Raw genomic sequence first — 25,807 nt, forward strand, 5'->3', positions numbered from 1 at the left:
AATAGTGTTAATGTTCGGGGATCGCTGGTTGGCACGGACTCGGTGGGCTGAAGGGCCTGTTTCACACCGAGGGACAGTGAAAAGCTTTTGTTGTGGAAAGACAACACATGATTATAATCGAGCTATTCACAGTGTACAGATACATGATAAGGGGGTAACGTTTAGTGCAAGATAAAGCCAGTAAATTCCGATCAAACATAGTCTGAGGATCCGAGGGTCATCTATGAGGTAGATAGTAGTTCAGTTGTCTGTTAACAGCTGGGAAGAAACTATCCCTATATCTGGAGGTGTGTGTTTTTACCCTTTTATACTTTTAGCCTGAAGGGAGTGGAGAGAAGAGGGAGTGACCAGGGTGCGACATCCTTGATTATGCTGCTGGCCTTGCACAGACATACAAAGGCAGCAGAAAAATAAGTTAAGAGAGTTCCTTTTCAAGACAATAATAAAATATATATATATATAGACAAAAGGCACTTCAATACTGGTTACAAAAAAGATACACAACGCTGGAGTAACTCAGCGGGTCAGGCAGCTTCTCTGAAGAACATGGAGAGGCGATGTTTCCGGTCGGGACCCTTCTTCAGACCGATAGTCGTATGGGAGAGAAGCTGGATGAGAGGTGGGGGTGGGACAAAGTCTGCCGTGATAGGTGGATACAGGTTAGGTGGGGGGGGTCATTGGCAGATGGGTGGACCAAGGCCAGAGATGGGAGGAAGACAAAAAGTTGTGTGATGGAGAGTAAAAGCACGAGACATGAAGCCAGAGGAAGTGATAAAGATGTAAGGGGATGGAGGAAGAGGAAGGAGTCACAAATAGTGAGAGAAATGGATGAGGCACAAGGTAGGGAGTTGGGGAAAAATGAAAGGGATGGCTGTTGGTTAGTTACTTAAAATTAGAGAATTCTATGTTCATGCTGATGTATTGTTAAGTACTAAAGCAGAACATGAGGTGCTGTTCCTCCAGTTTGATTGTGGCCTTACTCTGGCAATGGAGGAGGCCCAGCACAGAAAGGTCAGTATAGAATGGGAAGGGGAGTTGAAATGGTTAGCAATCTAGAGATCTAACAGACCTTGGCGGACCGAGTACAAGTGTTTGGCGAGGACTATTCTTTTAAGCCAAGATATGTTGGTAGGTATTGAGTTTGAATTTAGTTTATTGTCACGTGTACTGAGGTACAGTGAAAAGGTTTTGTTGTCAACGGAAAGACTACATTTTGAACAGTAGCTGGCAGATATTTTGATCAAAGATTGAACAATATTAAGGGAATTAATTAAGTCACTAACAATTATTTCAGATGGTTGGGCTATTCTGAGAACAAAAAGAAGCTGCTTTCTCATTCACTAATGTTCTTCAGTAAAGTGTCACACTTAGCTTGTCTGACGGATCTGCTTCCTAAACGCATCAGGGCCGTTGACTCTACAATGGCCGAACAAACTATTCAGCTCAGGGGCAATTTGACATTGGCTTGGCCTATGACTACAGCCCATGAAGGAAAGGTTTAAGTGGGATATGGGCCAAACGTGGGCAAATGGAACTAGTTTAGATGGGGCATCTTGATTGGCATGGATGAGTTGGGCTGAAGGGCCTGTATTGGTGCTGTGTGACTCTAAATTTGAAATGAAACAAAAGGCATAAACCAGACAGCAGCATATATCTGATGTTTCTGAAATATGGGTAATGGAATCATTTGGCTGGATGATTAATTCAGGGATCTAGGTATATTCCTTCCTTTGGCGGCACAATTCACACCTCCACTATCCTGATCACATTTTGCACTTTTTATCATTTTATCGCCGGCTTTTGTCCAATCATCTGCCAAGAAACGGAGTCGTTCCTCGACAAGTCCTACAGTACGATTGTTACACCTAAGGTACTGGAAGAGAGAAGGTGGGAGACAGTGAGAAAGGGAGGGAAGCATGGAATGCCAACGTCCCCGGGTGGTGTATCTCTTGTAAACAGGTTCATCCGCTTAGAAGCTGTTGGGACAGAAGACGTGAGCGGCGGACTGGCTTGCGATGCGAATAGGGCTGTTGAGCCAAAACCAAAAAGGCCTAAGGCAGGCAAGGCCATTGTAGTGGGAGACTCCATCGTGAGAGGTACGGACAGGGGTTTCTGCGGCAACAGACGGGATGCGAGGATGGTGTGCTGCCTTCCCGGTGCCAGGATCCAGGATGTCACGGACAGAGTGCAGAAAATCCTCAAGGGCGAAGGTGAACATCCGGAAGTGGTAGTGCATGTCGGCACAAACGATGTCGGAAAAAAGGGGATGAATATTCTGCAGCGTGACTTTAGAGAGCTCGGAAAAATGTTGAAAAGCAGGACCTTTGAGGGTAGAAGAAATAGGTAGCAAGGTGAAAAGTAAAAGTGGCAGGCAGACAAAACCAGGGCAAAAATCAAAAAGGGCCACTTTTCAACATAATTGTATAAGGGGTAAGAGTGTTGTAAAAACAAGCCTGAAGGCTTTGTGTCTCAATGCAAGGAGCATTCGTAATAAGGTGGATGAGTTGAATGTGCAGATGGGTGTTAATGACTACCTGATAGTAGTAGTGAAGTTGGAGATGGTATCAAACAGGAAATTAGAAATGCGTGCGACAAAGGCAAAACAGTTATAATGGGTGACTTCAATCTACATATAGATTGGGTGAATCAAATTGGCAGGGGTGCTGAGGAAGAGGATTTCTTGGAATGTATGCGGGATAGTTATGTAAATCAACATGTAGAGGAACCAACGAGAGAGCAGGGTATTTTAGACTGGGTATTGAGTAATGAGGAAGGGTTAGTTAGCAGTCTTGTTGTACATGCCCCATTGGGCAAGAGTGACCATAATATGGTTGAGTTTTTCATTAGGATGGAGAGTGACATTGTTAATTCAGAAACAATGGTTCTGAACTTAAAGAAAGGTAACTTTGAGGGTATGAGACGTGAATTGGCCAAGATTGACTGGCAATTAATTCTAAAAGGGTTGACGGTGGATATGCAATGGAAGACATTTAAAGGCTGCATGGATGAACTACAAAAATTGTTCATACCAGTTTGGCAAAAGAATAAATCAGGGAAGGTAGTACATCCATGGATAACAAGGGAAATCAGGGAGAGTATCAAAGCGAAGGATGATGCGTACAAATTAGCCAGAAAAAGCAGCATACCGGAGGACTGGGAGAAATTCAAAGACCAGCAGAGGAGGACAAAGGGCTTAATTAGGAAAGGGAAAATAGATTATGAAAGAAAACTGGCAGGGAACATAAAAACTGACTGCAAACGTTTTTATAGATATGTGAAAAGAAAGAGATTAGTTAAAACAAATGTAGGTCCCTTGCAGTCAGAAACAGGTGAGTTGATCATGGGGAACAAGGATATGGCGGACCAATTGAATAACTACTTTGGTTCCGTCTTCACTAAGGAAGACATAAATAATTTGCCGGAAATAGCAGGGGACCGTGGGTCAAAGGAGTTGGAGGAATTGAATGAAATCCAGGTTAGCCGGGAAGTGGTGTTGGGTAAATTGAATGGATTAAAGGCCGATAAATCCCCAGGGCCAGATAGGCTGCATCCCAGAGTACTTAAGGAAGTAGCTCCAGAAATAGTGGATGCATTAGTAATAATCTTTCAAAACTCTTTAGATTCTGGAGTAGTTCCTGAAGACTGGCGGGTAGCAAACGTAACCCCACTTTTTAAGAAGGGAGGGAGAGAGAAAATGGGGAATTACAGACCAGTTAGTCTAACATCGGTAGTGGGGAAACTGCTAGAGTCAGTTATTAAAGATGGGATAGCAGCACATTTGGAAAGTGGTGAAATCATTGGACAAAGTCAGCATGGATTTCCGAAAGGTAAATCATGTCTGACGAATCTTATAGTATTTTTCGAGGATGTAACTAGTAGCGTGGATAGGGGAGAACCAATGGATGTGGTGTATCTGGACTTCCAGAAGGCTTTCGACAAGGTCCCACATAAGAGATTAGTATACAAACTTAAAGCACAAGCATTGGGGGTTCAGTATTGATGTGGATAGAGAACTGGCTGGCAAACAGGAAGCAAAGAGTAGGAGTAAACGGGTCCTTTTCACAATGGCAGGCAGTGACTAGTGGGGTACCGCAAGGCTCAGTGCTGGGACCCCAGCTATTTACAATATATATTAATGATCTGGATGAGGGAATTGAAGGCAATATCTCCAAGTTTGCGGATGACACTAAGCTGGGGGGCAGTGTTAGCTGTGAGGAGGATGCTAGGAGACTGCAAGGTGTCTTGGATAGGCTGGGTGAGTGGGCAAATGTTTGGCAGATGCAGTATAATATGGATAAATGTGAGGTTATCCATTTTGGTGGCAAAAACGGGAAAGCAGACTATTATCTAAATGGTGGCCGATTGGGAAAGGGGGAGATGCAGCGAGACCTGGGTGTCATGGTACACCAGTCATTGAAGGTAGGCATGCAGGTGCAGCAGGCAGTAAAGAAAGCGAATGGTATGTTAGCTTTGATTGCAAAAGGATTTGAGTATAGGAGCAGGGAGGTTCTACTGCAGTTGTACAGGGTCTTGGTGAGACCACACCTGGAGTATTGCGTACAGTTTTGGTCTCCAAATCTGAGGAAGGACATTATTGCCATAGAGGGAGTGCAGAGACGGTTCACCAGACTGATTCCTGGGATGTCAGGACTGTCTTATGAAGAAAGACTGGATAGACTTGGTTTATACTCTCTAGAATTTAGGAGATTGAGAGGGGATCTTATAGAAACTTACAAAATTCTTAAGGGGGTGGACAAGCTAGATGCAGGAAGATTGTTCCCGATGTTAGGGAAGTCCAGGACAAGGGGTCACAGCTTAAGGATAAGGGGGAAATCCTTTAAAACCGAGATGAGAAGAACTTTTTTCACACAGAGAGTGGTGAATCTCCGGAACTCTCTGCCACAGAGGGTAGTTGAGGCCAGTTCATTGGCTATATTTAAGAGGGAGTTAGATGTGGCCCTTGTGGCTAAGGGGATCAGGGGGTATGGAGAGAAGGCAGGTATGGGATACTGAGTTGGATGATCAGCCATGATCATATTGAATGGCGGTGCAGGCTCGAAGGGCCGAATGGCCTACTCCTGCACCTAATTTCTATGTTTCTATGTAATAAAGAAAAATGTGATTTAAAATAATCTTGGACAGGTACATGAATAGGAAAGGTTAAGAGGGAGAAAGACACAAAATGCTGGAGTATTTCAGCGGGTCAGCAAGCATCTCTGGAGTAAAGGAATAGGTGACGTTTCAGATCGAGACCCTTCATCAGATTGATTAAGGAGGGATATGGGCCAAACACGGGAGAATGGGGCATCTTGGTCTGCATGGACAAGTTGGACTGAAGGACCTGTTTCTCTGTTGTAAAGTTCTAAGACTATGACTCCAGATATTAACTAGTAAACTATAATAAAGCAAAACGCATGCTTCAGACTTTGCATTTGAGATACTGATGCTTAAGAATAAGTAACAGTGTGGATGAGGGAACATTCATGAAAATAACAAATAGTGAAACCACCATTGATAATGGTTTAGATTTTACCTTCTCGTAGGATTGCGTGGTTGGTCTTTGAAGGCCTTTATATGTTGTCCATGTGATGGGTATTAGAATTTTCACACCTCGAAAATAAGCTCGTTGTTTGGTGGCATTGTACAGGAAGAATGAGGCAGACGTCACCATGTCCTGGTGTAAACACAATTTAAAAAAAATCGGAAAACCATCTCACTTTTTAATGTTATCAGCCATCATTTTAATTGAATAGAATCCTCTGCTCAAGAGACGGAATACCTGACTCCTTCATACAAGAAATAAAACATGGAAGGCTCTTTGTTTTTTTCAAAACTTGCAACAACAATAGGGCAGCACGGTGGCGCAGCTGTAAAGTTGCTGCCTCTCAACGACGGGGACCGGGTTCGATCCCGACTATATGAAATCTGTACGTTTTCCCTGTGACTGCATGGGTTTCCTCCGGGTGCTGCATTGCAAAAGAGACGTGCGGGTTTACGGGTTAATTGGTTTCGATAAATAGCCCTCAGTGTGTAGGATGTGAAAGTGGGATAACAAGGAACTAGTGTGAACGGGTAATCGATGGTCATTGTGGACTCGGTGGGCTGAAGGGCCTGATTCCACCCTGTATCTCTTATCTCTAGACTATACTCTAAACATTTATACAATTAAAAAACATTGAAAGGTCAATTAAGAAATTCCTACCTTGATTTTTGTAATGAGGTTTTCATCTTCTGGAAGCTTTGGGTGAATAGCAATGACAACATTATCATAACCATTATTCACTAGCTTCAAGTCAGAACATCTTACAACACCACCAAAGGTAAGGTACTCCAGAGACAGAAGAAATACTGTGATGAATTTCATAATTAGATTCTGTACCCTTCTGCGACCAAATGATCAGATTTCTGAAATGAATCTAATTTATACTGAACCATATCAACATATTTCAAGCCAGCTATAAATTTTATTACTGAACATACAATACGGAAATCAGCTTTAGCAGTAAAAACATTTGAAATGTTGACGTGTCACTTATTTTTACAGGTGCAATCGTGTCAGTGATGAAATCCAGTGTGAGATGTGGAGAGCAGGGCATTTAATTTTGTTTAGACACAGCATGGAAAGAGGCCGTTGTGCCCACCGAGTCCATGCCGACCATTGCCTGGTCACACCAGTTATTCCACTAAACACTAGGGGCAGTTTACAGAGGCCAATTAACTGACATACCTGCTCATCTTTGGGATGTGGGAGGAAACATGAGCACCCAGAGGAAACCAGGGAAAACGAGCAAACTCCACACAGACAGCACCTGAGGTCAGGATCGAACCTGGGTCCCTAGTGCTGTGTGGCAGCAGCTCTATTCTTGTGCCAACATCACCAGTAGATCTTTTGTATTGTGAACAAGCAGAAGATTTAACGTAGAAATAACCGGTCAGTAAAACGATTGATCAAACATATTTAGCATCGAATCTTCCATATCAATTCATTTTTCTAGTCAGTACAGCAACGAGTTAAAAAGCCATAGCCCTTCATAGCTATAAATTCATAGCCATACAGGCACAGGGATTCATAGAGTCACAGGCTCATATAGCATAGACACAGACTCTTCGGCCCAACATATCCATGCTGACCAAGATAAACCAGTCCCATTACCCACGTTTGACACATATCCATCTAACACAGGCATGTTTGGTTAATTGGCCTCTATAAATTGCTCCTGCAGAGTGTGTGTAGAGAGTGGATGAGAAAGTGGGATAACATAGAACGAGTGTGAATGGGTGATTAATGGTTGGCATGGACTCGCTGCCTGTTTCTATGTTGTATCTATAAACTAAACATAATCATAGGGCCATATAGCATGAAAACAAGCCCCACGGTCCAACTCGTCCATGTCAACCAAGATGCCCCATCTAAGCTAGTCCCATTTGTTTGCGTTTGGCCCATGTCCCTCTAAACCTTTCCTATCCATGTACCTGTCCAAGTGTCTTTTTAGCTACAGCATGGAAACAGGCCCTTTGGCCTACTGCAACCATCAATCACAATTTTTTTAACAACCAAGTCAGAGATAGATAGATTATTGATTAGTACGGGTGTAAGGGGTTATGGGGAGAAGGCAGAAGAATGAGGTTAGGAGAGAAAGATAGATCAGCCATTGTTGAATGGCAGAGTAGACGTGATGGGCCGAATGACCTAATTCTGCTTCGATCTATGACCTTATAACTCTAATCCATTTTATTGAACCCACATCCCCACCTGTGATAACTGTCATATTCTGCGGTCAGAAATAGCCTTAGCCCAAAGGAAAGCAATATAGTGCACTTTTCTGGGATTTCTAACACCTGGGTTTCCAAGAAGATTTTCATTTGAAAGTGCACGTCTTTTCCAGTGGATGATCTCCCATTGAGTACAATGCAGCAACATGAACAATTCCACTCTGACTGATGCAGGTAGCACAGTGGTAGTTGTGCCTTACAGCGTCAGAGCCCCGGGTTCGATCCTGACTACGGGTGCTGCCTGTATGGAGTTTGCACGTTCTCCCCGACACCTGCACGGGTTTTCTCAGGTGCTCCGGTTTCTTCCCACACTCCAAAGACGTACAGGCTTGTAGGTTAATTGGCTTTGGTAAAGTTGTAAATTGTCCCTTGCGTGTAGGATAGTGTTAGTGTTAGTGCGCGGGGATCACTGGTCGGCGCAGACTCAGTGGGTCGAAGGGCCTGTTTCCACATTGTATCTCTAAACTAACTAATATTTGTTGATGCAATGAGTTTTGTTTAGTTTAGAGATACAACGCGGAAACAGGCCCTTTGGTCCTCCGAGTCCGCACTAACCAGAGATGCACCAGATCTTTGTCACCAGGGACAATTTACCATCTTTACCGAAGACAATTAACCTACAAACCTGTACGTCCTTGGAGTGTGTGAGGACACCAGAGCGCCCAGGGAAAACCCATATAGTCCTGGAGAGAATGTACAAATTCCGTACAGACAGCACCTGTAGTCAGAATTGAACCTGGGTATCTGGCACTGTAAGGCAGCAACTCTACCACTGCGCCACTGTGTCACCTAGGATGAAAGATTATATTAATACCGTGAGGTCGGGGGGAGTTTCCCTCACCACGGGTACCATGTAATCCCGTGCTACATGCTCCATGATCAGATAGTCGGTGACTAAACCGTCTCCCCCACCTGGTTTGCCAGGTGAGGAGGGGGCTGTGGACCACCAGCAGGACCAAACACAAGACCTGTCAAAGGGCGGATGAGCTCCTAGCGAGCCAACGGCCATCCACACTTCAGTAGAAGTTGCGATCACTGTCGTACAACAGCATCGTAAGGCACTGTGCCCGTTGATGATGATAATGCATGGATGCAAGATTCTATAAATATCTAAAACAAGGGGGCACAGGCTCAAGGTGAGAGAGTAGAGATTTACAGTAAGTAGGATCTCAGGTGTTACCTTTTTTTGGATCAACGGGACGAGCCCAGAATGTCAACGTGGTCAGTATGGACAAGTTTAGCCAAGGGGCCTGTTTCCATGCTGTCCAGCTCTATGTTTCACAGCAATATAATATTTAAGTAAACAAAGAATACATAATGTGGAACAAATGTTTGATTGTTTCTGGCAGAACTTCTCTCCCCTTGATCATATGTTTGTTTATAACAAATTTCAAATGTCTGCTGTGTGTACACGCCTCAAATAATGAAGGAAGTATCTTTGGTGCATTATAGAACAGTCTAATCACAGTTGTAATGATTCATATCAGTGTCTTTCTGTCTAAGGCACCGTTGTTAACAGCTGCGGCTCGCCTGCAGTCCGTCTGTCTTTACTTTTTTCTGTTGTTTTTTTTGTCTTGTTTTGGTTAAGTTTTAGTTTGTTGGGTTGTGTTAGAGGGGGTGGAACATGTTCTCTGTCTCTTCCTTCGGGGGAATGCGACTTTTTCATGTCGTATCCCCCTTCTCTGCCTCCGTCTGCGCTGAGGCCTAATGGCGGAGCTGGCGGCCTCCAGCCTGCGACTGACCCCGAGGCTCCGGAGGCAGAGCCAGCCAGGACTTACCAACGAGAAGCTGGCCGTCTTCGGGGCTGAGCAGCGGTGGCCCAACTTGCTGGTGCGGCGTTCTGGCTTTCGGCGGCGGCCTGGGGCTGATGCAGCGGGACTCGGAGCTGAGACTGCGGGACCCGAAGCTGGGGCGGCGGCCTGGAGCTGGGGTGGCTGCCCAGAGCTGGGGCAGCAGCCCGGAGCGGAGACTGCGAGACCCGGAGTTGGGGCGGCGGCCCGGAGCGGAGACTGCAGGACCTGGAGCTGGGGCGGCGACCTGGAGCTGGGGCAGCGGCCTGGAGCTGGGGCAGCGGCCCGGTGCGGAGACTGCAGGACCCGGAGCTGGGGCAGTGACCTGGAGCTGGGGCATCGGCCTGGAGATGGGGCAGCGGCCTGGTGCGGAGACTGCAGGACCTGGAGCTGGGGCAGCGGCCCGGTGCGGAGACTGCGGGACCTGGAGCTGGGGCGGCGGCCCGGAGCTGATGCTGTGGCGGGCCGTCTCGGAGCGGAGACGGCGTTCCGGCTTTCGGCAGCGGCGACATCACCACGGAGGTCCGCTGGACTGGAGAGCGGCATCTCCGGCCTGGATCGACCGCCTCAGCGCAGAGGGAGAACAAGGAGGGAAGAGATGGAAACTAAGACTTTGCCTCCATCACAGTGAGGATGTGCTTGGTGAACTCACTGTGGTGGATGTTTAATTTGTGTTTATTGTATGTTTTGTTATTATTGATTCTGTGTATGACTGCAGGCAACATAATTTCGTTCAGACCGTAAGGTCTGAATGACAATAAAGGATCTATCTAAGGGAGTCACCACAAGGGACAGCATGTATGGAGGAGAGCAGTTTTAATGATTCATATCAGTGCCTCTCTGCTGCTTCATGTAGTGTGACCAAAGGCCTTATGAACCTTGCCCAAATTACCCTTCCTAACGAGGAAAAGGACACAAATTCTTAGACTGATGCTTCATTGATTTCCAGAAGTGTGTCCTCTTCGTTACGTACCCGATGCAGTTAAGAGGAAAAAGTTGCTTGATTCTACTTTTGTATCGAGTATCAAAATCCAAAGAGTAGATTTTGGCATAGTCTAAGAATTTGTGTCCTTTTCCTCATTAGGAGAGGTAATTTGGGCAAGGTTCATAAGGCCTTTGGTTACACTACATGACGCAGCAGAGAGGCACTGATATGAATCATTAAAACTACTCTCCTCCATACATGCCCTCCCTTGTGGTGACTCCCTTACACCTCCCCCTTCCTTCAACCCCTTCCTACTCTCCTTGTCGACACCTGTCCCTCTCCTTCCGAACCGCTCTATCTCTACCCCTCCTCACCTACCCTCCAGCTCCTCCCCTCATCACCCCACTCCCCCCCATAAAACTACCTCCTCCCCACATCCATCCCTCCCCGTTGAGCTGCGACGGTCCCGTGAAGGTCGGGCGCGATTACATGCGTACACACAGCCGTCTGGAGCGCGTGACGTCATTTGAGGATGGACACAAAGCTGGAGTAACTCAGCGGGACCGGCAGCACTCTGGAGCAAAGCAATGGGTGACATTTCGTGTCGAGACTTCTTCAGTCTGAAAAGAAGGGTCTTGACCCGAAACGTCACCCATTGTTTCTCTCCAGAGATGCTGCCGGTCCCGCTGAGTTATTCCAACATTTTGTGTCTATCTTCAATTTTCTTGGCCCCGCTCTGGGAGTAGAAGTGGGGGCAGATCAGGACCGCAACGGCCGTGAGCCCCAGGCCAAGTTCAGCGATCGTTAGCCTGCTTCTGCTGCTGTTGGAGGTGAGATGTTGCATCGCTCCAGGGTCTTGGACCTGTCCCACTTTGGCCGTCAGTTCCGCGACAGGTCATTGGCGTGCGAAGAGTTTGTTCACTGCAAAAATTTCGGAACCCCGTGCGATGTCGCGCACAACTACATACCCCTCCGCACTTCTTTTTTTTTTTTTTAATATTTTATTTTATTAGAAGTACGTACAGTCATATGGCAACAAAGTGCCTAATATATATTTTCATAATACATTTTATGTACAACTTCTTTTTTTTTTGTTACATTGAAAAAAGATGAGAATAAGAAAAATAAGTTAGATAGTAAAGGATAGAAAGATGTGAAATATATAGTGTGTGAAGAAAGAAAACGAGTAAATGAAGAAAGTTGAGAGAGAAAATAGTGAAAATGAAATAAAATAAAAAAGAAAAGATCATTATTTATAATCTTGACCAACCCTCGTCCAGTCCTGAAACAGTTATTTTTTACAATTGTGTTGCACCATATGATTCCAAAAAAACGACGAATGGAGACCAACTCGTTATGAATTGGTCTGATTTATCCATTAGGAGGAATCGCATTTCCTCAAGATGAGCTTTGTCCAACATACTTGCAATCCACATTTTAAGCGTTGGTATTGATGTACCCTTCCAAAATTTAAGTATTAATTTTTTTGCTATTATTAAACCATAGTTAAGGAATAGATTTTGAGATGTATAACCATATAACCATATAACAATTACAGCACGGAAACAGGCCATCTCGGCCCTACAAGTCCATGCCGAACAAATTTTTTTTCCCCTTAGTCCCACCTGCCTGCACTCGTACCATAACCCTCCATTCCCTTCTCATCCATATGCCTATCCAATTTATTTTTAAATGATACCAATGAACCTGCCTCCACCACTTCCACTGGGAGCTCATTCCACACCGCAACCACTCTCTGCGTAAAGAAGTTCCCCCTCATATTACCCCTAAACTTCTGTCCCTTAATTCTGAAGTCATGTCCTCTTGTTTGAATCTTCCCTATTCTCAAAGGGAAAAGCTTGTCCACATCAACTCTGTCTATCCCTCTCATCATTTTAAAGACCTCTATCAGGTCCCCCCTTAACCTTCTGCGCTCCAGAGAATAAAGACCTAACTTATTCAACCTATCTCTGTAACTTAGTTGTTGAAACCCAGGCAACATTCTAGTAAATCTCCTCTGTACTCTCTCTATTTTGTTGACATCCTTCCTATAATTGGGCGACCAAAATTGTACACCATACTCCAGATTTGGTCTCACCAATGCCTTGTACAATTTTAACATTACATCCCAGCTTCTATACTCAATGCTCTGATTTATAAAGGCTAGCATACCAAAAACTTTCTTTACCACCCTATCTATATGAGATTCCACCTTCAAGGAACTATGCACGGTTATTCCCAGATCCCTCTGTTCAACTGTATTCTTCAATTCCCTACCATTTACCATGTACGTCCTATTTTGATTTGTCCTGCCAAGGTGTAGCACCTCACATTTATCAGCATTAAACTCCATCTGCCATCTTTCAGCCCATTTTTCCAAATGGCCTAAATCACTCTGTAGACTTTGGAAATCCTCTTCATTATCCACAACACCCCCTATCTTGGTATCATCTGCATACTTACTAATCCAATTTACCACACCTTCATCCAGATCATTGATGTACATGACAAACAACAAAGGACCCAACACAGATCCCTGAGGCACCCCACTAGTCACCTGCCTCCAACCCGATAAACAGCCATCCACCATTACCCTCTGGCTTCTCCCATTCAGCCACTTTTGAATCCATCTTGCTATTCCTGCATTTATCCCCAACAGTTGAACCTTCTTAACCAACCTTCCATGAGGAACCTTGTCAAAGGCCTTACTAAAGTCCATATAGACAACATCCACTGCTTTACCCTCGTCAATTTCCCTAGTAACCTCTTCAAAAAATTCAAGAAGATTAGTCAAACATGACCTTCCAGGCACAAATCCATGTTGACTGTTCCTAATCAGACCCTGTTTATCTAGATGCTTATATATATTGTCTCTAAGTATCTTTTCCATTAATTTGCCCACCACTGAAGTCAAACTAACAGGTCTATAATTGCTAGGTTTACTCTTAGAACCCTTTTTAAACAATGGAACAACATGCGCAGTACGCCAATCCTCGGGGACTATTCCCGTTTCTAATGACATTTGAAATATTTCTGTCATAGCCCCGGCTATTTCTACACTAACTTCCCTCAATGTCCTAGGGAATATCCTGTCAGGACCTGGAGACTTATCCACTTTTATATTTTTCAAAAGTGTCAGTACTTCTTTTACTTTGAACCTCATAGTATCCATAGCTACTCTACTAGTTTCCCTTACCTCACATAATTCAATATCCTTCTCCTTGGTGAATACCGAAGAAAAAAAATTGTTCAATATCTCCCCCATCTCTTTTGGCTCTGCAGATAGCTGTCCACTCTGTCTCTCCAATGGACCAATTTTATCCCTCCTTATCCTTTTGCTATTAATATAGCTGTAGAAACCCTTTGGATTGACTTTCACCTTACTTGCCAAAGCAACCTCATATCTTCTTTTAGCTTTTCTAATTTCTTTCTTAAGATTCTTTTTACATTCCTTATACTCCTCAAGCACATCATTTACTTCATGCTGCCTATAATTATTGTAGATCTCCCTCTTTTTCCGAACAAGATGTCCAATTTCCCTTGAAAACCAGGGCTCTTTCCAATTTTTACTGTTTCCTTTCAACCGAACAGGAACATAAAGATTCTGTACTCTTAAAATTTCCCCTTTAAATGTCCTCCATTTCTCTTCTACATCTTTCCCATAAAACAAAATGTCCCAGTTCACTCCTTTTAAATCATCTCGCATCGCATCAGTTAGCCTTTCTCCAATCAAAAATCTCAACCCTAGGTCCAGTTCTGACCCTCTCCATAGTTATATTGAAACTAATGGTATTGTGATCACTGGACCCGAAGTGCTCCCCAACGCATACCTCCGCCACCTGTCCAGTCTCATTTCCTAACAGGAGGTCCAGCACTGCCCCTCCTCTAGTAGGTACCTCTATGTATTGCTGCAAAAAACTATCCTGCACACATTTTGCAAACTCCAACCCATCCAGCCCATTTATAGAATGTGTTTCCCAGTCTATGTGTGGAAAGTTGAAATCTCCCACAATCACTACCTTGTGCTTACTACTAATCTCTGCTATCTCCTTACATATTTGCTCTTCCAATTCTCGTTCCCCGTTTGGCGGTCTATAATACACCCCTATAAGTGTTGCTACACCTTTCCCACTTCTCAATTCCACCCAAATAGCCTCCCTAGATGAGCCCTCCAATCTATCCTGCCAAAGCACTGCTGTAATATCTTCCCTGACTAGCAATGCAACACCTCCACCTCTTGCCCCTCCAATTCTATCACACCTGAAGCAACGAAATCCTGGAATATTTAGTTTCCAATCACAGCCCTCCTGCAACCACGTTTCACTGATCGCCACAACATCATACTTCCAGGTGTCTATCCAGACTCTAAGCTCATCCACCTTTCTAGAGTAGGAATGGAGCGAGGTGGAGGATAAATGCGTGGCTGAAAGACTGGTGCAGAGGGCAGGGATTCAAGTTCCTGGATCATTGGGACTTCTTTTGGGGAAGGTGGGACCTGTACAGAAAGGATGGGTTCAATTTATTCCCATCTACCATTACACCAAATATAATCATTTCAGTATTAGGTTCCATTCTTGTCTTGAATAATTTTGTAAATATTTCAAAATATCATTCCAAAATCTATAAAGTTTTATGCAGGAAACTAAGGAGTGTGTTATAGTTGCCTTTTGGGCTAGACATTTATCACAAGTGGCGGATATATTTGGATAAAATTTGTTCAATCTTGTTTTTGGAATAATATAATCTATGTACAATTTTAAATTGAATTAGATTATGTTTTACATTAATTGAACATTTGTGAATATATATCAGGTATTTTACTTCGGAGTCACGTGAGTGACTTCGTGAAGAACCCCGCTTCCACGCATGCGTGTCATATCGCTACACGCATTGCAACGAGTCACACAGGGGGGAACGGCGTTCCCCAAGCGGGAGAATTTGAAAGTCGGGAACAGCAGGTAAGAGACTCTGCGTTCCTTTTTTACTACTTACTTTTAGGTGGCTGCGGAAAGCCGGCGGGGAGACCCGTGGAGGGCGAGCAGCCAGCAGCAGCAACAGCACGAGTTTCCCTGGAGGGGAACAACCTGAGCCCGACTTTGCTCCCGCACCGGCAAAATTCACCTCTCGGCCGGGCGGGAAGCAAAGTAAAAAAGGTCCCTATGCCAGTCTCAAACGAGACTGGCTTGGGAGCAGTCGGTAGCAGCCAGCGCAGAGGCTGCGGGACAGACAGCTCGGACCAGCGAGGGGCTCGGAACACTCAGCGAGTGCAGCGGCACTGATGGAGTCGGAACGGGACGTTCGGGCTGAAAACCTTCTTCAAAAGGTAAGGCCCAGGGTCCAGGGGATCCATAGGAACAGCCGGGGTTACCGGCTGCGGAACTGCCGCGAAGGACCAGGCCCGTGAACACCGGGGTCGGTCCAAGCGGCTCGAACCCGACACAGGGAACGACGGTCACCAGCGGGAGAAGGAAAGTCGGGAACAGCAGGTAAGAGACCCTGCGTTTCCTTCAACTTACCTTCTAGGTGCAGACATGGACCAGGTCCATGTAAGGCCGGCGGGAGAACCACGGAGGAGCGGCAGCGGCAGCAGCAGCGGCAGCGGCAGCAGCAGTGGGAGCCGGCAGCTGCAGCAGCACTAACAGCGGCAGGAGCACAGACAGCGGCAGCAGCACAGGCAGCAGCAGTGGCAGCTGGCACTTCGTGAGGAGCTGGCAACAGCAGGAGCAGCATGGGCACATCGATTCCCGGAGAGGGAAAAACACCTGTGCCCAACTTCGCTCCAGCATGGTGAGAAAGTTCATTTCTCGACAGCAAAGGACTTTGCAGTTGACTGGCTGCAATCTACTACAAGGGACCAGTATGTGAGTACCAGGGTCAGTCCCATCGGGGTTTTAGTTACAATAATCGCTTCTCGGCTTTTTGGCTAAGATCAAGTGTAGTATCTGTTCTTATCAGTTTAATATCTGATACACCCCTTATCTACGGACCATATATATTAAATAAAAACTATAGTAGCTGTTATCATCAGTTTTAATGTCTTATATGTCCCTTATCTAAGGACCATATAAGTAGGAGTGCATAAAACCACCGGCAACCAGCGCCCGAGAGGGCTGGAGCGGGAAGAAGCGGTGTATGGAGCCTTGCTCCAACGTGATAAAACCACAGCAGTACCTCTTTGAGGGCTGCACAATGCTTCTACCCCATCAGAGGGGAGCACTGTGGGTCAGTTCTGGGTTGACTTGCAAGAGGGGTCCGCAGAACAAAAGACAAGTGGGCAGCAGTTAAGCCCCACATGGGTACCCCGTGCGGGACCCTAGAGATCTCTAACTCTATAAAAAAGAGTAGGCAGGACCCTGATGGGCCAGAGCCTGGTAATGCAGCGTCCCATGATCCTAACACAGCAGGGACTCTGCTGGACATGGTGGCTGATTACTTTAGCCAAGTCAAACATGGGTAGACTTGGATCCAGGATGGCAATAGTATTACTATATGTCTGGCCACATACGCCAACAAGGGAAAAAATTTACAAACACTGGCCAGACATCTGCCACCTGGCAACGGTGAGGCATTACAGGTGCCCAGTGTAAACCAATGCATTTGGCAGCATATGGACGAACATCAGGAACCAGGACCTCAAGATCCAGAGAACCTTCAAGGGATTGACGGAAGGCATCATAGCATACACCCGCACCCTGGACTAAACGTAGGTAACCAAAGACCATCAAGACGCACTAGATCTGTTTAATAATATGCAATATGACCTGAACTACAAGTGGAAGGCGGCCATTCAGCCAGCACTAGGACCCCAAAAATGCTACCATTTGCAAACAAAGAACCGTGTGTGGACTAAGCCAAGACACTGGGGCTCATTAAGGCCAGCGCAAGGGCCTATTTTGGAGCATGATACCAGCCACAGGCAAGGCCATAAAAAATGTGGCTCATACCAGTAGCAGTGTCAGAAATCAATATAACCTGCAGGATCCGTTTTAGGGTATGGCCAGGGCGGCCACCCTGGAAGATGCGGAAGCCTAAACCTCCCACACAACCCCGAACAAGAAATATTAAACCAGAACCTTATTTTCTTCTGTTAAAATAGGGACCTACGAGGGTAGGGGAGGTTGCAACACTACAGTTATGTATGGTATATAATCACTACAGATTCATATAATCTCAGCAGTATTCAGGGTTATCTGATAGGGTTTTTCTCATCCCAATAACCACAGTACATCATACACCAGAAGGGCATTTTGTCCTTACATAAACCAAACAATCTAAAACCCACATGGTGCTACAAGATTTGTACACGAAAGATTGGATTGAACATATTTATTAAAATAAAATAGAGTAGGGTTGCAGGATTATCATTGATTTAACCCTAAACACATTTGTTCTAGATATTCATTTTAAGATGGATGCTCTTATTATTGATAAAGACTTGGTGTCAGTTGCGGGTTTCTATATGGCAGGCATTGACTCAATAGAGGAACTTTGGCAATATAGAGCTTACAAAAGGGGCAACCATTAGCCCCAATATTATGTACTAAAATTCGTAAACCAGCTTGGCATTGTTATGTAAATAAGCCATAGGGTGAGGTTTTCCCCCGTTCGGACCCATCAATGGGGTACTAGGGTAAATTCAACCACACTCGGCATCTGGAATTTTCAGAGTACCCGACTGACCTTCTCAATCATGGTTTTCAGTCTTACAGGGGATGGTGTTAGAACCATGTTCCCTATGAACATTGCCAAAAAATTGTTGATTTATCCAGTGACTGGAGACTCCATGCCATAACACTATGGATTTATTGATTTGTAGAGTCTAACAGACCCACTATACTGTCAGACAGGACGATGAATCTCATCTCATCTGCACTAAGACTGTCAACACGGAAGCAGTACCTTGGACACATCAAGAAATGGGGCATATACTGCTTGGACAACAATCTCGGCCAAAAACATTCTGGCCGTATTGGGATTTTAACAAGCCTCCATTAGGATAATCGATGGAGCTACAGTGCCATTAATAGTGCCACAAGTGCACTCTCCAATTACCTATCACAAGGATCGGAACGGCACGCGGTGGGAGCGCACCCCTGGTAAGCAAACCAGGTACTCCGAAATCTGGGACGTGGGTGTCGTTTTCTCAACATGCTGAGGAGCTTGTAGCTCATAACAGCGTTGTCACCTCAGTAACAGACCAGGAAGATGGTTATGCTCATGGTGTTATTTACCGCACAACAAGTCCAGCCATTAAGCAAACAGAGCCTGGACTCCCTGATCATCTCACCGAGAAACTGGTGTTGTCATACAGGATTTAATAAAAGAAAACAGATCTGGTTCCTCGGGTCTAGGGTTTGATTTTATGGTACACCCATATGGCAAACGACTGTGTATAACAAGACACATCTAACAATACATAGCATATACTCGGAACATTCGAGGTCAGAGTATGGAGTTGTTTATCTCTTACAAGAAACTGCATGATAGGGTCACGACTCAAACTATATCAAGGTGGCTCAAAATGGCAGGAATAGACACTGATGTTCCAACTCTCATTCCACCAGGACTGCAGCAACATCCGCAGCAATATTGTACAGGTACCCACAGACCAAATCCCCAGAATGGCAGGAGGGTCATTTTAAAAAAGGGTTTTTCCACAGGTTGTATAATAAACCAGTTTATTTGGAGCCATCATTGTATTAAGAAAACATTTTAGGTTCAACAAAATAATTTGCCCGATAGGTTACAGGGTTATGATTCTCAAAATTTTAAAAAGTGTTATATTTTTTCGTTATACCACACAACTCTTTGTATAATTGTGTTTTAAAACTACTAATGATGCTCTCTCCCAATACCCAAGGCAGTTGTGAAGCATGGACTCGTTCCACGGCATGAGGTCACAGAGCTTTGAAATCTTCACGAAGTCACTCACGTGACTCCGAAGTAAAATAGTAAGATTAAACGAGAACTTACCAGTTTGAAGTTTGATCTGTATTTTATGAGGAGTTACGATGAGGGATTTCGTGCCCTCCGCTCCCACCCTCGTATGATCATATCAAAAACTGGTATCTCTTTGATAATCTTACTATGTTAGATCATTATAGGTTCCTGTGACCTCACACCGCTGCTTTGAAGTATGACACGCATGCGTGGAAGCGGGGTTCTTCACGAAATCCCTCATCGTAACTCCTCATAAAATACAGATCAAACTTCAAACTGGTAAGTTCTCGTTTAATCTTACTATTTTTCCTATTTAACCTTCGTAATTTTTATCATTAATTCCCGTTCCCACTCTTCTCTAAGTACCTCTGTTGATGGTAGGTCTATATTTAGAATACTATTATATAAATAGGATATTAATTTTTGTGAGTCAGCTTCAATATTCATTGCTTCTTCCAATAAGTCAGGAGTTACTTTTTGATATCCTTGTATATATTTTTTCACAAAGTCGCAAATCTGAAGATATTTAAAATATTGGTTGTTTTTCAATTTAAATTTTAATTGTAGTTGTTGGAATGATAGTAGGTTTCCCATTTCGTACATATCCCCGATCCTTCTAATTCCGAGACTTTCCCATTGGTTATATGTCTTATCAATAAGAGATGGTTTAAATAAAGGGTTGTTCGCAATTGGCATTAACAGTGATAGATTTCTTAATTTTAAAGATAATTTTATTTGTTTCCAAATTCTTATTGTACCATATATAATTGGGTTCTTCTTATATATTGTGTTATTCCGTTTTTTGGGGGAAAAGAGGATCGTTCCTATATTACAAGGATGGCAATCCTCCTTCTCCATTTTTATCCATTCTGTCTGTTGGGTAGAACTAGCCAACCAATAAATCATATTCTTAATATGCACTGCCCAGTAATAATACATAAAATTCGGAAGTGAAAGTACCCCGACCTCTTTTGGTTTACATAAGTGTTTTTTTGTGATTCTATGTGATTTATAGTCCCAAATATAATTTGTAATGTTAGAGTCTAATTTAAAAAAAAATATTTTGGTATATATACCGGTATAGACTGAAATACGTATACGTATAGTAATTGTGGTAGGAAGATCATTTTTATTGCATTTATTCTACCTAATAATGATAAGGGAAGTGTTTTCCAAATATTAATCAGTGTATTAAGTTTATTTAATAAAGGTATGAAATTAGCATTGAATAATGCTTTATATTTTCTAGTAATCTGAATACCCAAATATTTAAATTTTTCTGTTGTTTGGAATAAGCGTAATAGTTGATTCTGTTAGTGTATCAAGTAGTTTGTTTTCTTTAAAAGCATGGGAGTATAAATTAAAAAAATAAGGGGTCGTTATCTCCTGAAATGTTTTATAAAATTCATTATTAAAACCATCTGGTCCCGGTGTCTTACCATTTTTCAGCGATTTTATTGTTTCACCTATTTCTTTGATTGTAATTTGAGCTCCTAGTTCCTCTTGTTCCAAAAGGTCCAGTATTGGAAGATTACAGTTATCTAGAAATTGTTTTTATTTTATTATCTTCTATTTTAATTTTAGATGTATATAAGTTTTGGTAAAATTAGGGAAATCGATTATTAATATCTTTAGGTAGTATTAGTAATTCACCTTTCTCTGATTTAATTTTGGTTATAGTATTTTCCCTTTCTTGTTTTTTCAATTGGCGAGCTAAAAGTTTATGTGGTTTGTCACCAAACTCAAAATGTTCCTGTTTTGTAATTTGGAATAGTCTTATTACTCTTGCCGATAAAATTCGATTAAGTTTAAATTTCAGTAATACTATCTTATTGTGTTTATCTGTCGTGGAATCTTTGGCATTATCCAACTCTAACTGTCTGATTTCTTGTTCTAACAACAATTGTTCTGTCTTATGCTTTTTATTTTGAAAACTTTGATATGAAATTATAATTCCTCTCATAAATGCCTTAAAAGTTTCCCATAATAAAGAAGGCAAATATTGGTATATCATTTGTATCGAAAAAAAGTTTCATTTGTTGTTTTAAATATTGATAGCCTTGCACGTCATTTAAAATATGTGTATTAAACCTCCAAAAATATTTTTTACCCGGCATTCCCTCAAATTTTACTGAAAATGTCAACGGAGAGTGATCTGAGATACTACTAATGTGGCATGTTGGGTTGTTTGTATATGGCATTAATTTCATATCCACTAAAAATAATCAATTCTTGAATACGTTTTATGCACCGGAGAGTAAAACGAGTATTCCCTTCCAACTGGATTAGCAGATCTCCATACATCTATTATATTAGTATTTTTTATATATGTATTTAGAAGTTCGCTAGTTTTAGATTTTAAATTACTCTTCTTTTGTTTTGATGATTTATCTAGATATGAATCTAAAACACAGTTAAAGTCCCCCCCTATTATCACATTTTGGTAATTAAACTCTGATATTATGTCAATAATTTTATCAAAAAATTGGGGGTTATCAAAATTCGGAGCATAAATATTTATCAAAGTTAGTGGGGTTGCATAAATTTCACCCGAGACTATAATATACCTTCCCTCTTTATCTGATATAGTATTCTTTAATTTAAAAGGAATACCTTTCCTAATAAGAATAGCTGTACCCCTAGATTTAGAAGTAAATGAGGAGTAGTATGTTTGGCCTATCCAATTCGCCTTTAATCTTAATTGTGTTTGTTGTTTCATGTGTGTCTCCTGCAAAAACATTATGTCGCTTTTCAACGATTTTAGTTGGGCAAAAATTTTACCCCTCTTAATTGGTTCGTTGGCACCCCTTATATTCCAACTACAAAATGTAATTCCTTCATTCTTTATTTGTCTATCGTCTTGCATTGTAATCAGGGTAATATTCCTGAATCATATGGTGCAACCAAATACCTCAGAATTTTAGGACTTGGGTGGTCATCCCGGTTTATTAGATTTATATTGCATCTCCTTCTTGTAAAGTGCCTTAGAAAAAGAATAAAAGAATGTGATATACAATTACTTTCAAAAAAATTAAAGAGATAAAAATCTTGATTGTGCTTTAAAACAAAAAGGTGCTATTAAGGTATCTAAGGGAAGATATCTTAAGGACGAATAGCCATCAATGATGGCAAAAAATGTGTCGACCTCCGTGATGTTGTTATACATTGAGCTCCTGCCCCTTGGTGAATCCTCATAAAAAGTTACATACCGTTTCATATTTTGTCTTTTCTTATATGAGTTTATCAAACCAGTGCCAGTGACAGCCGAGAGAAAAAATAAAAAATAAAAAAAAATTATCAGGAAGAGACATAAGGAGTAAAAAATAAAAACCCAAAACAAATATAGAACACAACATATACACGATTATATAAGTATATATGTCCTTCCAATTATCCAATCTTAATCTAATCTAAACTTTCCAATATATATCCCCCCAGGATTCTTACATAATATTTTGTTCACTACAAAAATTTCGGAACCCCCGTGCGATGTCGGGCACAACTACATACCCCTCCGCACTTCTAAGTGGGACCGGCCGCGCGCGGCCATATGATGCCCGTGCGCCTCAACGCGACCACGGGGTCACGTAATTTACGTGCCAAGGACACGTAAGTGGGACAGGCACTTTAGGTTGTGGTAGGATGATTCAGTTGCCTGATAACAGCTGGGAAGAAACTGTCCCTGAATCTGGAGGTGTGCGTTTTCACACTACTGTTCCTTTTGCCTGATGGGAGAGGGGAGAAGAAGGAGTGGTCAGGGTGCGACTCGTCCTTGATTATGTTGCTGGCCTTGCCGAGGCGGCGTCAGGTATAAATGGAGTCAATGGAAGGGAGGTTGGTTTGTGTGATGGCCCGGGCTGCGTCCACAATTTACTGCAATTTCTTAACGTCCATGGTGGAGCTGTTCCCAAACCAAGCTGTGATGCATACTGCTCCCCTACACCAGCAATACCTCTTCAAATCCTTCCTCACCACCCCGCTTCCATATACCCCAACATTCCTGGCGAATCCTGTTGGCTCCCACTGCCTTCCCCACATCGCCCCATTCCTTCCAAAGTCCAGTTTCCTCCCTCCATCTCCACCGACCCACTTTCCAACTGCTGATCTTTACCTATTTACCTCCACCTTCACTGGTCACTCATACCCTCCAGATCCTTCACCTGTACCTCACCTTCCATCCCTTCCCCAACCACTCCCTCCCCCTCCCTGCCCAATCCCACCCACTCTCCCTCCCCATTCCCACCCCTCCCACAAATTCCCACACACCCCTCCCTCCCATTCCCTTCCCACCCATCCATCCCTCCCATTCCACCCTCTTCTTCCATTCCCTCCATCCCGATTCCCACTCCACCCTTCCATTCCCCTCCCTCCCTCTTCTCCCCTCTCTCCCATTCCCACCCCTCTTCCCCTGCACCCTCCCATCTCCATTCCACCCCTCTCTCCCATTCCTCGCTCCCTCCCATTCCTACCCCACCCATTCCCACCCCCTACCCCCCTCTCTCATTCCATCCCTCCCCTCCTTGGATCAGTCGCGGCCTTGAGGCAGACAGACAAGCCCCGGCCCCTCTCCACAGCCCCGCCCGGGACGCGGCTCCGATCCCGCCAGGCAAGGGCAGAGGCACGGGGGGAAGGTAGGGTGCCGGGGGAGAGAGGGAGGGTGTAGGGGAGAGAGGGAGGGAGGGTGCAGTGGGGGGGAGGAGGGTGCAGAGGGAGGTTGCAGCTAGGTATTCAGGAGGTGCAGGTTGGAGGAGGTTATGGGAGAAAGGAATGAGGAGGGAGGGGGAGGTGGAGGGGTTGAGGGGGGGGGTGGGTGAGCAGGTGGAGGTGGGCGTAAAGTAAAAGGGAGACTGGTTCAAGAGGGAGGAGGATGAAGTGAAAGGGGATTGGGGAGCTACTGAGAGGAGGAATGGAGCGACGGAGGGAGGATGAAGGGATGACAAGAGTGGGGTAATGTAGAGGGGAGGGAGGGTTGAAGGGGAGGAGGGACGGGGGGGTGGAGGGAGGAGGGAGGGAGATGTGATGCAAGAGGGAGTGAAAGAGAGAGGATGTGGGAGGAGGGAATAAGGAGAAGAGGTTGTTGAATGGGGATACAATCCTCTGAGGGGAGGAGGTGGGAGGAAGTGGATGAACAGGTTGAAGTCTCAGAGACCTGATACAACAATGAGCTGACCTCCATAGCAGTGTATCTGGTCACTTAATCCATTTCCTTCATTTCCAATTACAAGTGTATTATCTGCATTATATTTTTGCTAAAGAAACTCCCCCTAATCTAAAACTAAACAAAATCCTAAACGTCGACTGTCTATTTCCCTCCACTGGTGTGCCTATCCCATTGAATTCCTCCAGCTTTGCTCGTTGCTGTGGCCTGTATCCGTGTGCATGTTGAGGTTATACATCCTTAGAGTGGGCCGAGAGACCAACATAAAACCAAGAATTAAATCAGTGTGTTACACAGAAAAGCTGGAGAAACGCAGCGGGTGCAGCAGCATCTATGGAGCGAAGGAAATAGGCAACGTTTCGGGCCGAAACCCTTCTTCAGACTGATCAGGGGTGGGGGTGGGTGGGGACAAGAAAGGGAAAAGGAGGAGTAGCCGGAAGGCTGGAGGGTGGGAGGAGACAGCAGGGGAGCTGAGGAAGGGGAGGAGACAGCAAGGACTAACAGAATTGGGAGAAGTCGATGTTCATGCCCCCGGGGTGCAGACTCCCCAAACGGAATATGAGGTGCTGTTCCTCCAATTTCCGGTGCTGCTCGCTGTGGCCATGGAGGAGACCCAGGACAGAGAGGTCGGAGGCGGAGTGGGAGGGGGTCAGCTAGGTTATTGCGGACCGAGCGGAGGTGTTCGGCGAAACGATTTGTAGTTTACGTCGAGCAATCCTTGTTCAATACATACCAGGGCACCATCCCCAACCTCTACCTCCGCTACATCGACGACTGCTTTGGTGCCACCTCCTGCACCCGCACACAACTGACTGACTTCATCCACTTCACCACTAATTTCCACCCGGCACTGAAATACACCTGGACCATCTCCGACACTTACCTACCATTCCTTGACCTCACTATCTCCATTGCAGGTGATAGACTTCTAACCGACATACACTATAAACCCACTGACTCCCATGGCTATCTGGACTACACTTCTTCCCACCCTGCTTCCTGTAAGGACTCCATCCCCTACTCCCAATTCCTCCGTCTACGCCGCATCTGCTCCACGGATGAGGCGTTCCACACCAGGACATCTGAAATGTCCTCACTATTCAGGGAACGGGGGTTCCCCTCCTCCACCATAAATGAGGCTCGCACCAGGGTCTCTTCCATACCCCGCAACACTGCTCTCTCTCCCCATCCCCGCACTCGCAACAAGGGCCGAGTCCCCCT

General features: G+C 44.3%; 1 protein-coding gene and 1 pseudogene across 1 annotated transcript in view; one reads left to right on the forward strand and one right to left on the reverse strand.

Annotated features, from left to right (window-relative positions):
* Positions 1 to 6,399, reverse strand: part of LOC129715175 (calcium-activated chloride channel regulator 1-like) — a 31,782-nt gene extending 25,383 nt beyond the window's left edge. The window contains exons 1-2 of the mRNA XM_055665043.1: positions 6,203 to 6,399; positions 5,534 to 5,674 (exon numbers count right to left, since the gene is read on the reverse strand). Of these exons, the coding sequence (XP_055521018.1) occupies positions 5,534 to 5,674; positions 6,203 to 6,364 (303 nt within the window). The 5' untranslated portion in view covers positions 6,365 to 6,399. The remainder of the gene's footprint in view (positions 1 to 5,533; positions 5,675 to 6,202) is intronic.
* A 9,992-nt stretch (positions 6,400 to 16,391) lies between these two features.
* On the forward strand, positions 16,392 to 16,499 carry LOC129715181 (U2 spliceosomal RNA; annotated as a pseudogene).
* Positions 16,500 to 25,807: the final 9,308 nt, after the last annotated feature.

The sequence above is a fragment of the Leucoraja erinacea genome, unplaced genomic scaffold, assembly GCF_028641065.1.
Source record: "Leucoraja erinacea ecotype New England unplaced genomic scaffold, Leri_hhj_1 Leri_104S, whole genome shotgun sequence".
Lineage (NCBI taxonomy): Eukaryota > Metazoa > Chordata > Chondrichthyes > Rajiformes > Rajidae > Leucoraja > Leucoraja erinaceus.